Source organism: Odocoileus virginianus, chromosome 3 (assembly GCF_023699985.2).
Source record: "Odocoileus virginianus isolate 20LAN1187 ecotype Illinois chromosome 3, Ovbor_1.2, whole genome shotgun sequence".
In the NCBI taxonomy this organism is placed as follows: domain Eukaryota; kingdom Metazoa; phylum Chordata; class Mammalia; order Artiodactyla; family Cervidae; genus Odocoileus; species Odocoileus virginianus.
The window spans coordinates 84,657,942-84,674,349 of record NC_069676.1 but is presented as its reverse complement, the minus strand read 5'-3'; the positions used below and the strand labels follow the sequence as shown (position 1 = coordinate 84,674,349).

The 16,408-nt window shown below is 37.5% G+C and overlaps 1 protein-coding gene across 1 annotated transcript in view; it reads right to left on the bottom strand.

Moving 5' to 3' along the window:
* ADGRV1 (adhesion G protein-coupled receptor V1) overlaps positions 1-16,408 on the bottom strand; it is a 544,484-nt gene that overhangs the window by 498,952 nt on the left and 29,124 nt on the right. Inside the window, exons 3-9 of the mRNA XM_070465812.1 lie at positions 15,873-16,022; positions 14,614-14,709; positions 9,665-9,769; positions 8,062-8,175; positions 5,649-6,214; positions 4,372-4,642; positions 3,437-3,766 (exon numbers count right to left, since the gene is read on the bottom strand). Coding sequence (XP_070321913.1) covers positions 3,437-3,766; positions 4,372-4,642; positions 5,649-6,214; positions 8,062-8,175; positions 9,665-9,769; positions 14,614-14,709; positions 15,873-16,022 — 1,632 coding nt within the window. The remainder of the gene's footprint in view (positions 1-3,436; positions 3,767-4,371; positions 4,643-5,648; positions 6,215-8,061; positions 8,176-9,664; positions 9,770-14,613; positions 14,710-15,872; positions 16,023-16,408) is intronic.

Below are 16,408 nucleotides of genomic sequence, written 5' to 3'. Positions count from 1 at the left end.
ATTCATATGTTGAAACCCTTATGCCCAATAAGATGGTATTTGGAGATGGGACCTTTGGAAGGCAACCAGGTTGTAAGAGTAGAACCCTCATGATGAGGTTAGTGCCCTTTTAAGGAGAAACACCAAAGAATTTGAATCCTCTCTCTCTCCATCACATGAGCACTCAGCAAAAAGATATCATTTCTGCACAGCAGGAAGGGGATTCTCCCTGAGTCTGATCGCACACCTCCCAGCCTCCAGAAGTGAGGAAAGTAAATGTCTGATGTTTAAGCCACAACCCAGTCTGTGGCAGTCTTTACAACAGCCTGAACTGACCAAGACAATATCTACTAATGAGAATGCTCTGAATCCAAAGGACACCAACAGCAGAGAAGGCAAAGGAATGCCCCTGGTGGTCCAGGGGTTAAGAATCTGCCTGCCAGTGCAGAGGATATGGATTCGATCCCTGGCCTGGGAAGATCTCACACGGCATGGGGCAACTAAGCCCGTGTGCCACAGCTATTGAGCCTATGCTCTTGAGCCAGGGAACTGCAACTACTGAAGCCCGTGTGCCTATGCTCAGTAACAAGAGAAGCCCCCCAATGAGAAGGCTGTGCACCAAATACAGAGTAGCCCCGTCACTGCAACTAGAGAAAGCCCACAGAAAGTGAAAGTGAAGTCACTCAGTCGTGTCCGACTCTTTGCGACCCCATGGACTGTGGCCTACCAAGCTCCTCTGTCATGGGATTTTCCAGGCAAGAGAACTGGAGTGGGTCGCCATTTCCTTCTCTAGGGGATATTCCCAACCCAGGGATCGAAGCCGGGTCACCCGCATTGTAGGCAGATGCTTTTACCGTCTAAGCCACCAGGGAAAACCCATACACAGCTACAAAAACCCAGCGCAGCCATAAATAAATAAAGTTATGATGTTTTTCAGAAGGCCAAACTTAAGCGTTTTAAGATTTTCTAAGTATATCTCTAAATGTACTCTGGCAGCAGTATTCTAATTGCCTTAACTTCTTGCTCAACAGGGCCAGGACCATGGGCTTGACCATTTGCTCAATTTCACTTCACAGATTCAGATCCACCACTGTCTGGCCATTCATCTCACAAGAGCATTCTGGTAGTGGCAAGGGGGAACAGAAACAACCGTGAATGACACCATGTTTCGCTCACCCATCATGCCAAGAGGAGAAATTCAAGGGTCCTCTAAAAAGAAGGTTATCCTTATAGACAGAAGGTACATCACATAATAATTTACTCATTATGAGGAGACACAACAGAATAATAGTAATAACAATAAAGATGAAAAACAGATCTCCCACCACTAGGGACAAAGTCTTGGGATACTGACAAAAGGTCTCCCATACATAGACCTATTGCAAAAAGTCATCCCTACATACCAACAAATAACATACCCCTTAACAGAGCACTCACTAGACACCTCCACTAGGAGTCCTCAATTAATGCACAAATCATACAAGCATGAGAAGTAGACCAGCTCAAAAAAAAAAAAGATAAAAAGTCTTCAGAATAAAATGGCCCACCCCACCAAGTGCTAATAAGCAAGGTATGACACAGACATGAGAAATTCAAATGCCAAGATTTTTCTAAAAAAAGCTTTCAGAGAAGAAGAGCAAGTTAACCTAAAGGCAAATAATTTCTTTTCCTCACACTTCTCATCAGCTACCCTGGAAGCTAAAAGAGAGTACCTTTCAAGTTCTTAGGAAGAAATTACTTTAATCTAGAAATTCCTATAAGCCAGGAATCAATGTATGAAATTTCACTGAGCTCAAAGGCTCAAGAAGCTTACCTGGCACATACTTCTTCTGTTCATGTATTTGAGGATACATGTGTTACAACAAACTAAAACACAATCCAAGAAATAAGAGGCAAGAAATCAAGAAAATTAAGAAGTTAGTAAAACAGTCACAAGCAGCATGTGAGAAGCAAGTTGGAGAAAGCAGCGTGCACAGCTAAACTCAGCATTCAACACATGTAAGACAACTTGGAAGGACTGATACTGAAGCTCCAATACTTTGGCCACCTGATGTGAAGAGCCGACTCTTTCAAAAAGACCCTGATGGTGGGAAAGGCTGAGGGCAGAAGGAGAAGGAGAAGGGGGCAACAGAGGATGAGATGGTTGGATGGCATCATCAACTCAATGGACGTGAATTTGAGCAAACTCCAGGAGACAGTGAAGGACAGGGAAGCCTGGCATGCTGCAGGTCACAAAGAACTGGACACAATTTATCGACTGCACAAAAAAGACAGCTGGATGGAAGACCTAATTTGGTAAGAATGGCATATAAAAGGGGACAGTCAGAAACTCCAGAGAAAGCAATAATAAACTATAAAACAAAGCTAGGGAAAAATATGAAACAAATTTAAATATCCCATGGTTCAAAGAAATTGATGAAATATGAGATATCATTTCACATATACTTCAGTCAGCATAATGTATGGTAACAGATTATACATTCCCTTCCTTATTGCTCTATTTATACTATCTGATTATGTTTGAAATTTAGAAATTTAGTTACATAATCAAAATTTGATAAGCACATTTTATTCTTTCTAATTTTCAAAATCAATCAATAGCATCCATGTGGAAAATACAACCATGGTATTTTGAGTACAGAGGTATCAAACTTTGGCAATAAAAACAATGCTTTGGTTTGGACGTCCCCAGAGGTTCAGCGACTCCACACTTCCACTGCAGGGGGCATGGGTCTGATCCATGGTCAGGGAACGAAGATTCCGCATGCAAAGCAGTATGGCCAAAAAAAATTTTTTTTTAATGTTTAAAATAATGCTTTGGTTAATAAAAGTTAAGAAATAATAGAAAATAGAAAACTATAAGAGCTTTATTTCTTATTAAGTAATAAAAGTCCAAAGATTCTACATATGTTAACAGATTTTTTTGGTATACTATTTTAAAGTATCTACACAATTTTCTGTCATATTGCTTTTTTCATTTCTGAACACCTTCCCTGCAATATCCATCATGAAAAACATATTTATTCTACAATCCAAATTTCAATGTCACATTTTCCCACATCAACTCAAAAGAATGACGGACCTCTCACTGGCTCTCTCCTGACCCTCCCCAACTCACAGTTCATGAATAACTCCATTATATCATGAATTATATTGACCTACATTTCATGTCTGATTAGCTTTTATTATTGCATAATTAAAACACTGACCTTACTATGTCTGATCTGCTTTTATTATTGCATAATTAAAATAACAATCTTAGTATAACCCTTGTTTTATTCATCCTTATATGCCTGAGGGGCAGACAGTTTCTCTTTGGACTCCCTACATAACTTGCAGTAAGCAACAGAATCCAAAATATAAATAAGGATTAAAATAATGACTAGTTAACTCTCTCACTCAGGTAAGTACACATGTGGCTGAACCAAAGTTGAGATGATTTTAATCATTAAAGTACCTGTACTAAAAAGTGGGCCCCATTTTGAAGGAATGCATCATTTCTTATAGGCAATTTTATAGTGACTTGGGTTTTCTGTTCTGGAAAAATGAGACTGCTTCTCTTGGATATATTTAAGATGCCATCTTTTGCTCGCAAAGGGTCCACAGCTCCAGCAGGAATATAAAGTGCAGAATAAAATATCTTCACATCTCCTTTAGTTCCTCCTAGTCTTGCAAGACTCAATGACAAACATCGTTCACCTGGGCTACTTTCAATCTTCTGGTTTTCCACAGGAAAAAATGTTATTAGGCCATAAACATCATCACTATCCTGAATGTAAAACAAAAGCTGAAGATAAAGGAATAAAACATTAAAGTGCAGAATTCTCACATCTAAGATTACCAAACTGTTTATTTTCTAGGCTAATTTGAATTTTAATGTGTAATTCTGTATCATATCTAAAAATGACTACTCATATAAGGAATAGAGTAAAATATGAATTGGGCTTCCCAGGCGGCTCAGTCGTAAAGAATCTGCCTGCCAATGCAGGAGATACACATTCGGTCCCTGAGTTGGAAAGATCCCAGCTGAGTTGAGAGCAGGTAACTGCAACCCACTCCAGTATTCTTGCCTGGGAAATCCCACGGACAGAGGAGATTGGCAGGCATCTGTCTATGGGGTCGCAAAAGAGTCGGACACGACTTAGCGACTGAACAACAACAAAAAGAAGATGAATTAAAAACACACTTGAAAACTTTGTGGAATTTAAGAACCAACTTTTTATTCACAGATGGGACAACCTTCAGCAAGGGAATTAACCACCACTTCCAAAACCCGTCCTCTTCCTGTCATATCAAACTAAACATATATAAGATTTTTGTGTATGGTCAAATTCTTTGTCTGCTTGAGAGCACAGAAGCATTTCTACAAGCAAAGCATAGCAAGAGATCTACCTCCGCTGGTTCGCTCACTTCTGCACCTCCTCGTATCGTATGAGGTAGAATTTGAAGTAGGTAAGCTTCTGCCTCTTCTGGAAGATCATCATTAACGACAATGAGAGGAATCGATGCCAACATCTGCCCTTGTGCAAAATGGAGAACTCCAGATCTTGGCCTGATATCTGTCGTTACCGGTGAGGGATCACTGCTATTGCGTGTCAGTATCCAGCTCACAGAAACATTTCCATGAGTGCCACCATTTCTAACCACTGTAATTTCTTCAAATCTGGAAGAAATATGATATGGTCACATAATACACTCTATTTCCCTTGAAGTGGGCATTTTCAACATCAAGTTGGCCACTAGCCACTGGTAAGCAGAATCCAAACCATAAAGAATGACTGCTTTTAATATGAAGGGGTAGGTATGAAGATGTGTGCTAGGAAACTACCATAACATGAATTAACTTGCATATTTAAATATGTGCTTCAAGTCTCATTCCCCAAATAAGAAAGAAAACAGTGAAACCATGGTCGAGAAAATTACACATATCCTTAACAGTTCAGCACTGTGTCCAACACCACAAATACCAAATCTTGGAATAATATATTAAAATAACTGCAACAAGCACTGTTTATAATAGCCAGGACATGGAAGCAACCCAGATGCCCATCAGCAGACGAATGGATGAGGAAGCTGTGGTACATATACACCATGGAATATTACTCAGCCATTAAAAAGAATTCATTTGAATCAGTTCTAATGAGATGGATGAAACTGGAGCCCATTATACAGAGTGAAGTAAGCCAGAAAGATAAAGACCATTACAGTATACTAACACATATATATGGAATTTAGAAAGATGGTAACGATAACCCTATATGCAAAACAGAAAAAGAGACTCAGATGTATAGAACAGACTTGTGGACTCTGGGAGAAGGCGAGGGTGGGATGTTTCAAGAGAACAGCATTGAAACATGTATATTATCTAGGGTGAAACAGATCACCAGCCCAGGTTGGGTGCATGAGACAAGTGCTCGGGCCTGGTGCACTGGGAAGACCCAGAGGGATCGGGTGGAGAGGGAGGTGGGAGGGGGGACCGGGATGGGGAATATATGTAAATCCATGGCTAATTCATTTCAATGTATGACAAAAACTACTGTAATGATGTAAAGTAATTAGCCTCCAACTAATAAAAATAAATGGAAAAATAAAAATAAAGAATGCCTATGTGAAAAAAAAATAAAAAAATAAAATAACTGCAACAATACAAGGTTTAAAATAAATCCTACCTTGCTGTTGTATCTTCATCAATTATAACTGTCCTTTCAAACAAGACGCTGTTGAATGAGAGGACCCCATAAGGTTTGTCATTTGGCTTAATGGTGATTTGCACAACAGAAGGGCCTAATAGCACAGCATCTCCCCGCAAAGTATCTTTCAGTAACATGACTTGAAACGATTCAGCAATCTCTGGTATGGCATCATCCACTATTTGAAATTTCAGGTGTGATTCATAAATAAAAGGTGGAAAAACAATAGTTGTGTTTGGCTGAAGATCAATGAAGTCTAAATTTTGCTGGGCATGTGCTGTTGAATTCCCGGTTATAATAACATAACTGATAGAAACTTCACAGTCATCAGATCCGATCAGATTTCCACTGTCATCTTTTCCACGAACCACTGGAATTGTGAGTATGTGGTCTTCCTCGGGTACCAAATAAACATTCTGAATGAATCTCACAGGACTGTCATTTTTCTTAACGATGATCTCAACTGAGTCCCTGGAGGTATTGATCTCAGCTCCTCCTTCTACACTTTTCAGTTGAATCAAAAATATTTCATCATTTTCTGGTACCTGTCAGAGAAATACAAGCAATGCCAAAACATCAACAGCTAAAACACCTGCAAAATGCAAAGTATAAAAAGCACTTATATTTCAATGCAATTACACAGAAACTTTTTTAAAAAAATCTTTAACCAAAAGGAGCAGATAAGGAGGCTTGTTCAGTGTCTATTTACTAAACTATTTTCCAAAGGTAAATAACATATTCTAGAGAAAGCAATGAAATGAACAAGAAATGAAGTATCAGCATAATGACTTTCAACCTTGATCGATCTCTAGAGAACTAAAGATCTGACAGAAAAACAAGTTCTTATTAGCTTCATCAGGTGTGCAGGATCAGAAGCAACATTCAAGGTCTAATAACATTTAAGAATTTGGTAGACTACAATAAACATCACATACAAATTGTTAGTTTTCCTATCATGTCAATTATTCTTGCTTCTAAGCAGCTTATATCTCAAGATTTATCCATGATACCAATTATATGATTTTCAAAATACATACTATGCATCTCTGGAAAACAAGCTGTAAGAGTCACTTTAGGCAAAATGATGACACTGTTAAAATGTAAATTTTTTTAACTACACAGAAATCCCAGGGGTAATCTCTACTGTGCTATTTGCACTTTTACTTCACTATAAATCAATGAAAGTGAAATAATATATACTTCTAACTCCATCAACGGAAATATAAAAAGTAAAGCTATTTATCTCAAAAAATAAAACGCAATGGTTTGACTGAAGATCTGTTTCCTTCAAACTTTATTGAGGAATAATAAAAAAAATAACTAATATATTTATGGGTACAATATGATGATCTGATATACATATACATTGTGATTACAAAGATCAAGATATTAACAAATCCATCACTTCACACAGTTAATTCTATGTATGTATGTGTGGAGAGAATGCCTAAGCCCTACTCTCAGTAACTCTGAAGTATAGAATACTATATTATTAACTATAGTCTTTTACACTTACAATTAAAATGTATAATTAATTACTGCCCCCAAATTATAACCTGCTCAATGTTCCAGGTTCTAAAAACAAACAGTTTTTGCTAGCTTTCACAACCAGTGAGCTAGAGCTATCAGCACTATTTAATATTTCACTTTTTCAAGAGAAATACTCTTTTCTAATAATGTCTTCTAATTCATCTTTTTTGGGATTTGTTGTGATTTAGTTTCATGATTATTTGTGGGAGGGTAGAGGGATAGATTCCCAGCTACCCCTTTTCTTCTGGTATTACTGCTAAGGTTATTGTGTTAAAAGACATATTTTCTTTTGGTTAGCTCATTAAGGAACATCCCTGTATATATTGTTCAAATTCACTCTTTCCTTGCCAGTTAAACTAGCCATGTCATATATCTCAATCCTTGGTAGTTTCACTGTGAAATTAAAAACAACAAAAGCCTTCCTATGAATGTGAACATTTGAAATATCCAAACAAATAAATATCAATTGCAAAAGAATTTTGTTTGCTTTTATAGTAATACATTTATGCTAGGTAAGTAATACTATACCTGCTCAAAACTGCAATGACTAGCAAAATCAATCATCAAAGTTTACAAAATTCTGAAATGCTTGTATTGAGTATGGCTGTCAGTTACATTCAAGTTTATCGCCTTTCAGATATATAACTTAATGTGATTTAAATAAGGTAAATATTAACAAGATCTATTCCAAAATAGGCATTAACAGCTATGGCATATCTGGCTGCAATACATTACTTTATATATGACTGTGCTCTTGAATAATTTCAAATACTGAACACAACTTAATACTTGACATAATATTCTCTAACATGACCATGATACAGAGAGCCATTGTTCCTCTTAAGCAGTTAATACATCCTACCTCATCATCAAGTACTGTCAAGTTATAAACTACTGTTGCTTTGCCAGGAGGAAAAGTGATATTTCCTTTAACTGGACTTAAATCATCTTCAGGTGGATTTGGGCCACCCTCTACCTGCAAAGAAACATGGTGCCATCAATAAACATAAAACATTTCATTAGCGTAAGAAAGCATTACTGTGATATAAACTGGCAAACTTACTTTAAAATGTTTTGCAAGAAGAATGACACTAACCTGTATTAAGTCTGCCCTTTTAATTAATGGAGTCAAGGCCCATAATATAATTATAGATCTTGACTATAATTAAACTACAAGGGCTTCCCTGGGGGCTCAGAGAGGAAAGAATCTGCCTGCAATGCGGGAGACCCAGGTTCAACCCCACTGTTCTTGCCTGGAGAATTCTATGGACACAGAAGTCTGGTGGGCTACAGTCCACAGGCTCACAGAGAGTCGGACACGACTGAAGCAACTTAGCACACACGCAGATTAAACAACATGGTTTCTAAGAGTTTTTTCTCAACCATAATATTAAGCCTGAGGGAAAACTTTTTAAAAACTTTTTCTTGAGCAGAATGCATTCAAAATTATTATATTCTCTTAAGTAATGGAATCAAATACCAGTTCTACCCCTGGTGGTGTAACCTTGGATGAGGTATTTTTAACAACCCTGTGTCACTGTTTCCCCATCTTTAAAATGAGGAAACAAGGTCCACTTACCGGGCTAGATGTAAATATTTAATAAAATCATATTCCTTTCAAAAAGTATTTATTAAGTACTCTGTGTCTGACCTCTCTTAGGTACTAAGGATATAGCAGAGAACAAGGCAAGCTTTCTACCCACCAGGACCTGACATTTAATGAAAGGGAACAAATGGAAGATAAATAAATGCATGGCAGATGATGGTGAGGACTACGGAAAAAAACATTTTAAATGGCAGGAGGGACACTGAGTGCTGGGAAGAGCTACAGTTCACATGCAGCAATAATCAGCGTAAAGCACTTAGACCAGGGCCGAGCAATGTTAAGTGCTCCACAAATGTTATCTGTAATCATTTCAACAGAACAAAAGGCTCAAGATTCAATAAAACAACTTCAGACATTCACGGAGAGTTGAAAACACTATAACCTGATGATGCCTTATCATTTCTACAGCCAATTTTTTTCCAATTTTTCGAATGTGACTGCTGTTAGCACCATCCATTAAGTGTATTTTTTTTAATGGAGAATGTACATAGGGAAGACTACATATTAGATAATTTTATGTAAGCCTAAGAACTCATGAGCATTTTAAAATTTTATATCCTTAAAGAGATCTGTCATAAATGTTCTATGAATTTTATAGAATTATTGTTATTAATTTGTGGCTTATTATTATCCTGTATCTAAAATAATCTGTTGTGTTTCATGGAAGCATAGTATATTCCAAGCAGCAAGGAAAACAGTTTTCTATTAAACATGAAATTTCTCAGATGATGAAAGCATTCTATTTCATTTTCATTAAACGTCATGTTTATTATACCAAGGACCTTGGTTTTTTTAAATTGCAGGGATCTAGTACGAGTTCTAAGCATTACCATATAAAATGATTTCACAGTAAACTTACCTCAAAAGTCACAGTCACCATCCCATAGGTTCCTTTTTCTCTGATGAGAGTAAGAGGCACAGATTCATTTCTGCCTCTGGGCTCACTCACCGTGATTGAGAAAGGCTATTGGGAGAGCAAAGACCATCAGGTGCTGATCAACCAGAGGCAGGGGCTCATGCAAACAGTTACTACCTTAGAAATTCTAATTTTCCACAGACAAATCCATATACATTGTGCTTTTAAGAATGTGGGGTTTCCTTGCCTTCATCAACTATAGCTAATAAGGCTTAGAAGGTTCAAATAATAGTATAAAGGGAACATAAAACTAATCAGGCAAAAGATGGAGGTTCCTGCCCTGCTTCTGCCAACAATGAGCTGTTCTGCTGAGGAATCTTAAAGGTTACCTAATTGAAAGGTGACAAATTCAAAGCTCCCAGGGGCCTAGGAGGTCACAGGAATGAGTTGTGCCTCCAGACCCGGGCAGCTCACTGGGACTATGGCTCAGCCTTGCTCTCAACCACTGTTCCTTCCTCATCGGTCAGCTTGCCACTGAAAACAGACAGCTGCTAATGAAATCCAACCAGTCCATCCTAAAGGAGATCAGTCATGGGTGTTCATTGGATGTTGAAGCTGAAACTCCAATACTTTGGCCACCTGATGCGAAGAGCTGACTCATTTGAAAAGACCCTGATGCTAGGAAAGATTGAGGGCAGGAGGAGAAGGGGACGACAGAGGATGAGGTGGTTGGATGGCATCACCGACTCAATGGACATGGGTTTGGGTGAACTCCGGGAGTTGGTGGTGGACAGGGAGGCCTGACGTGCTGTGGTTCATGGGATTGCAAAGAGTCGGACACAACTGAGGGACTGAACTGAACTGAATGACTTTTTTCAGGACATGATCACTGAGGGAAAGAAAGAGCCAGGACTTCAAGTGTTGGAAAGTGTTGGCATGGCCAGTTGAAACTTGGGGTAGAAGAGGTCAGTGGCCAGGTACAGGCCAGCCAAGGTAGCAGGTGACCCTAGGCCTCAGTATCCCCATCCATCAACAGGGGTAGGAATGCCTGTCTCAAACAGTTCTGATGAGGTTGCAATGAGATCAATTCACACCTAAGAGCTTATCCTAGTACAGGACACACAGTGAGGGCCAGCAAAGGTTGGCTATAATTATCATCACCATCACTGTCATCTTCATCATCGATACAATCATCATCCAGTCTGGAAACCAAAGTCAGACCAGGTACTTTAAGAAAACCAAAGTACCGAGACCTCATCAGTTACCTAGTTAAAATTTTAATCACAGAGGGAAGGTACCCAGGCAGAGACTGCCGGGCAGCCATGAGACCACAACAGTTGGGAACTTGGGACCAATGCTAGAAACTGGGATTCATTCTGAGGCTAAGATATTTAATGTCAAAAGAAAGAAGGAAAGAAACCTTTAAATGAATCAGTATGTGGTTGGGGATAAAGAGTTGGGAGTGAGTGTTAAGGCAGAGGGGAGAAAAATCAAGCAATTAAGGGAGCCTGGTTCATAATTAACTAATAATTCCCTATCATTCAAAAAAGAAGTGATTTGATTAATAACTTTTCTAAATGCTATAATAATGGAGGTTACAAAACGTCTACTACATTGGCATGATCCACGTATCCTTTTTAAAAAGGATACTGCAACTCTAAAGATCATCTTATCTATAACTTACCTTGTTTCAAAGGTAATTTAAGGTGCTAAGAAAATGACATACAATACACCAATTGAAGGAGTTACCTAAATTGGAATATAGATAACAAGGTGGGAAGGGTCATATCATCTTTTAGTAATGATAATCAGTAACATATTCAGAAGACTCTAAAAATCAGGAAACTTACTGTAGACTAAAATGTAGTTGCAATATATCATTCCACTTAATATAAATTCTGTTTTTATTTCAGAGCCAAGTACGATTTTTATCAGGGAGGGGACCTGCCTTGTATGTTTGTTTCTAAAGACAAAACCCTCTGAACACAGGACTGACCAGGGACACACGAATTTGGTGATAAGAGAGAAAAAAAAATGAACTTTTGAGCAAAACTAAGGGGGATGAGCTTAAACTTTCAAGAAATATTAGTTACTAGGAAAATCTCCAGGTAAGGAATAATTATAGAATTTTTAAGAGCTATAATGTCTGCTATTCAACTTAAGCTTACTATAGGTTTTTCTTTTCAGTGTTCTTTCTATGTATTTCTCTTCTCTCAAGTCACTCCAAACTTTCAGAGCAGGCTAACAATGCTTTTTTTAAGTGGCAGTTGGGGACATCAAGCAAAAGGAGCTGAGTTACAACATCTGTTATAGACTGAATGTCCGTGCCCCCTCAAAATTCATGTTCAGATCCTAACCTCCAATGTGATGTTATTGGAAGTTGGGGCCTTTGGGAAGGGAGTAAGTCATGAGGGCAGAACCCTTATGAATGAGAATAGTATTCTTATAAAAGAGACCTCCAAGAGTTCTCTTGCCCCTTCCACCACAAGGAAACACAGCAAAAAGAGAACTGTCTATGAACCAGGAAGTAGGCCCACACCAAACCCCAAATCTGCTGATGCCCTGATTTTGGACTTGTCAGCCTCCATAATAGTAAGAAATAAATTTCTGTTGTTACTAAACCACCCAGTCTATATTCTGATACTCTGTTTATAGCAGACTGAACTAAGACAATATCTAAGTTAGAGAACAAATGAAGCAGGTAGAATGATCAGCAGAAAGAGATTAGGGCAAGACATGACCATGATTTTATAGGCCTCTTCACTTCTAAGTAATCTTAGACAAAACACTAACAATGAGAAAACAGAGAAATTAAGAAAACAATCCCATTCACCATTGCAACGAAAAGAATACAATACTTAGGAATATTATCTGCCTAAAGAAACAAAAGGCCTATATATAGAAAACTATAAAACACTGGTGAAAGAAACCAAAGAGTACACAAACAGATGGAGAAATATACCATGTTCAAGGATTGGAAGAATCAATACTGTGAAAATGAGTATACTAGGCAAAGCAATCTATAGATTCAATGCAATCCCTATCAAGCTACCAATGGTATTCTTCACAGAACTAGAACAAATAATTTCACAATTTGTATGGAAATAAAAAAACCTCGAATAGCCAAAGCAATCTTGAGAAAGAAGAATGGAACTGGAGGAATCAACCTGCCTGACTTCGGGCTCTACTACAAAGCCACAATCATCAAGACAGTATGGTACTGGCACAAAGACAGAAATATAGATCAATGGAACAAAACAGAAAGCCCAGAGATAATTCCACAAACCTATGGACACCTCATCTTTGACAAAGGAGGCAAGAATATACAATGGAGAAAAGACAATCTCTTTGACAAGTGGTGCTGGGAAAACTGGTCAACCACTTGTAAAAGAATGAAACTAGAACACTTTATAACACCATACACAAAAATAAACTCAAAATGGATTAAAGATCTAAATGTAAGACCAGAAACTATAAAAATCCTAGAGGAAAACATATGCAAAACACTCTCCAACATAAATCACAGCAGGATCCTCTATGACCCACCTCCCAGAATAATGGAAATAAAAGCAAAAATAAACAAATGGGACCTAATTAAACTTAAAAATTTTTGCACAACAAAGGAAACTATAAGCAAGGTGAAAAGACAGCCTTTAGAATGGGAGAAAATAAGAGCAAATGAAGCAACTGACAAAGAATGACTCTCAAAAATATATAAGCAACTCCTGCAGCTCAACTCTAGAAAAATAAACGACCCAATCAAAATATGGGCCAAAGAACTAAACAGACATTTCTCCAAAGAAGACATACAGATGGCTAACAAACACATGAAAAGATGCTCAACATCACTCATTATCAGAGAAATGCAAATCAAAACCTCAATGAGGTACCATTTCACTCAGTCAGAATGGCTGCTATCCAAAAGTCTACAAGCAATAAATACTGGAAAGGGTGTGGGGAAAAGGGAACCCTCTTATACTGTTGGAGGAGGAATGCAAACTAGTACAGCCGCTATGGTGAACAGTGTGGAGATTCCTTAAAAAACTGGAAATAGAACTGCCATATGACCCAGCAATCCCACTTCTGGGCATACACACTGAGGAAACCAGAATTGAAAGAGACACGTGTACCCCAACGTTCATCACAGCATTGTTTATAATAGCCAGGACATGGAAGCAATCTAGTTGTCCATCAGCAAACAAATGAATAAGAAAACTGTGGTACATATACACAATGGAATATTACTCAGCCATTAAAAAGAATACATCTGAATCAGTTCTAGTGAGGTGGATGAAACTGGAGCCTATTATGCAGAGTGAAGTAAGCCAGAAAGAAAAACACCAATACAGTATACTAACACATATATATGGAATTTAGAAAGACAGTAACGATAACCCTATATGTGAGACAGCAAAAGAGACATAGATGTATAGAAGAGTCTTTCGGAGTCTGTGGGAGAGGGCAAGGGTGGAATGATTTGGGAGAATGGCACTGAAACATGTATATTATCATATGTGAAATGAATCGCCAGTCCAGGTTTGATGCATGAGATAGGGTGCTCTGGGCTGGTTCACTGGGATAACCCAGAGGGATGGGATGGGGAGGGAGGTGGGAGGAGGGTTCAGGATGGGGAACACATGTACACCTGTGGTGGATTCGTGTCAATGAATGGCAAAACCACTACAATATTGTAAAGTAATTAGTCTCCAATTAAAATAAATTTATATTTAAAAAAAGAAAAAAATGCTAAATAAATAAATTAGTTAAATAAAACAAAAAACAAACAAAAGGACAGTTTATAGAATGTGGAATATGCATAAAGCTGAGCAAATCTTACTTAAAACACTTACAGGATGTTTACATAGGATGATACTAGGTAACATAAAAAGCTATCCAAAAATTTGATAAACTATTATCTAGCAATCACAAGATAAATCAAACCATAACCATACCATATTAAAGGAAATAATCCCAAATGCATTGTCATTTGATAATATTGTCACAGTAACAGTTCTGGGCCACCCAAGCTTCACATTTGCTGAAGTTTTCTAAAACAAAAGCCAAAAAAATAAATTAACACATTAAACAAGAGGAAAACAATTATTTTAACAGCATTTCAGTCTTTAAGTAATCATTCAGAAAATGAATAAAAACACAAGTATTTTTTAAGGCACAGACTAAGAAAATATATTCAAACTAAATCAACATGGTGAAGTCCCAAACAAGAACTCTTCAAAAGAGTTTTTAAAACCATTAATCACTGTTAAAATATAAATTGTTGTAATTATAAATAATCACTGGTAGTAATAAATTATAATTACTTAAATTTCATGACTAATATTGAGTTGGCAAAAAAATTCTTTCAGGTTTTTCTGTAACACAATATAACAGAGAATTAAGTGACCGTATGAAATTCGGTTCAAACATGACTCTTTTCTTACACTATAGAAGGTGCTAAGACTTAAAGAATTAGTTATTCTATCAGTCATAGAGCCAAAATAAAGTTAAAACAGTACAACAATTTTTCTATTAAGTATGGGCAGACTGTGCTACAACATTTTCATTGATATTTAATAGCGGCATAAAGGATTACAAGAAAAGTTTTTTACAAAAGCAAAACATGATTGCTTCCAGTACCAATTTCATAAAATTTTAATCATACCAACACAATCCTTCTAAAAAGAAACTTTCAATCCACTGGAGAAAAATTAATGAGAGCAGTGTTAGCCACCATTGCCTCAACATAATAGATCATGTCATAAAGGACGATGAAACCTTAGGCTAGTCAAGCATTTTTCCCAGGGTCACTCCAAATTTACTCTAAGGCACGGGGACCCCCCACTTCCAGGCCTGCTTTTTGTAGCTAGCCCTCTCCTTGGAACTCAGAAGTCATGGTCATTCTTCGTGCAGCTGGAAGCAGGGGAGGGACAGAAGAGAAAAGGGCCAAAGGGAAGAGAAGGTTTTCTTGAGCATCTGTCATGGCAGTTCCTAAATAAAGCTGAATTAATCCAAAAACTAGCTGCAGAATCTTCTAAACAAGATTGTCTGAGGAATAACCAGACCATGGAATTGCCAACAAGATTGTCAGTTCTGGCTTCTATGAAAACCACCACCAAGCACTTAAATTGGCTTATCTCTAGAGAAACTTACTTTTAAGCTTTGCAAGATTTTTATAAGTTTAAGCTTTAACAGGGGGAAAAAAAGGACTTACCTGTAAAGTTAAGTGAAAAATGAAAGTTTCATCTGGCTCCGGGAAATCGTCATCACATACTGCTATGTACACGGTCCTATTGGTTTCTCCAAAGGGTATAAAAGTTGCAGCATATGTGTCAAAAAAGTCCCCAGTGTCATCTCCATACAGCTATCAAATGCAAAACAGATAGTTCTTACATAACAGAGAGTTAGGACAAGCAGAATTGATGCTAAATACAGCAATCAACAGGAAAAAAAAAAAAACATGAATCATCAAATGACACTGAAGTTTATAAACAGGATGTACAAAAACTAAACAAATATCTAACAACTGATTAAAAATCACCTTTCAAAAGCATTATAAAAAGAAATGATTCTACATAAAAATATGTGTTTATTCTCTTGAAGGTAACGGGATCATTTCATAGAAAAGTAATAATCACATAGGAAAACAATGATGTGAATTTTTTTCCCTCCACCTCTTAACTGATTTGACACGGACTGCAGCAAACCTAACAAGAAGGGAGGCCTGGCGTGCTGTGTGGTTCATGGGGT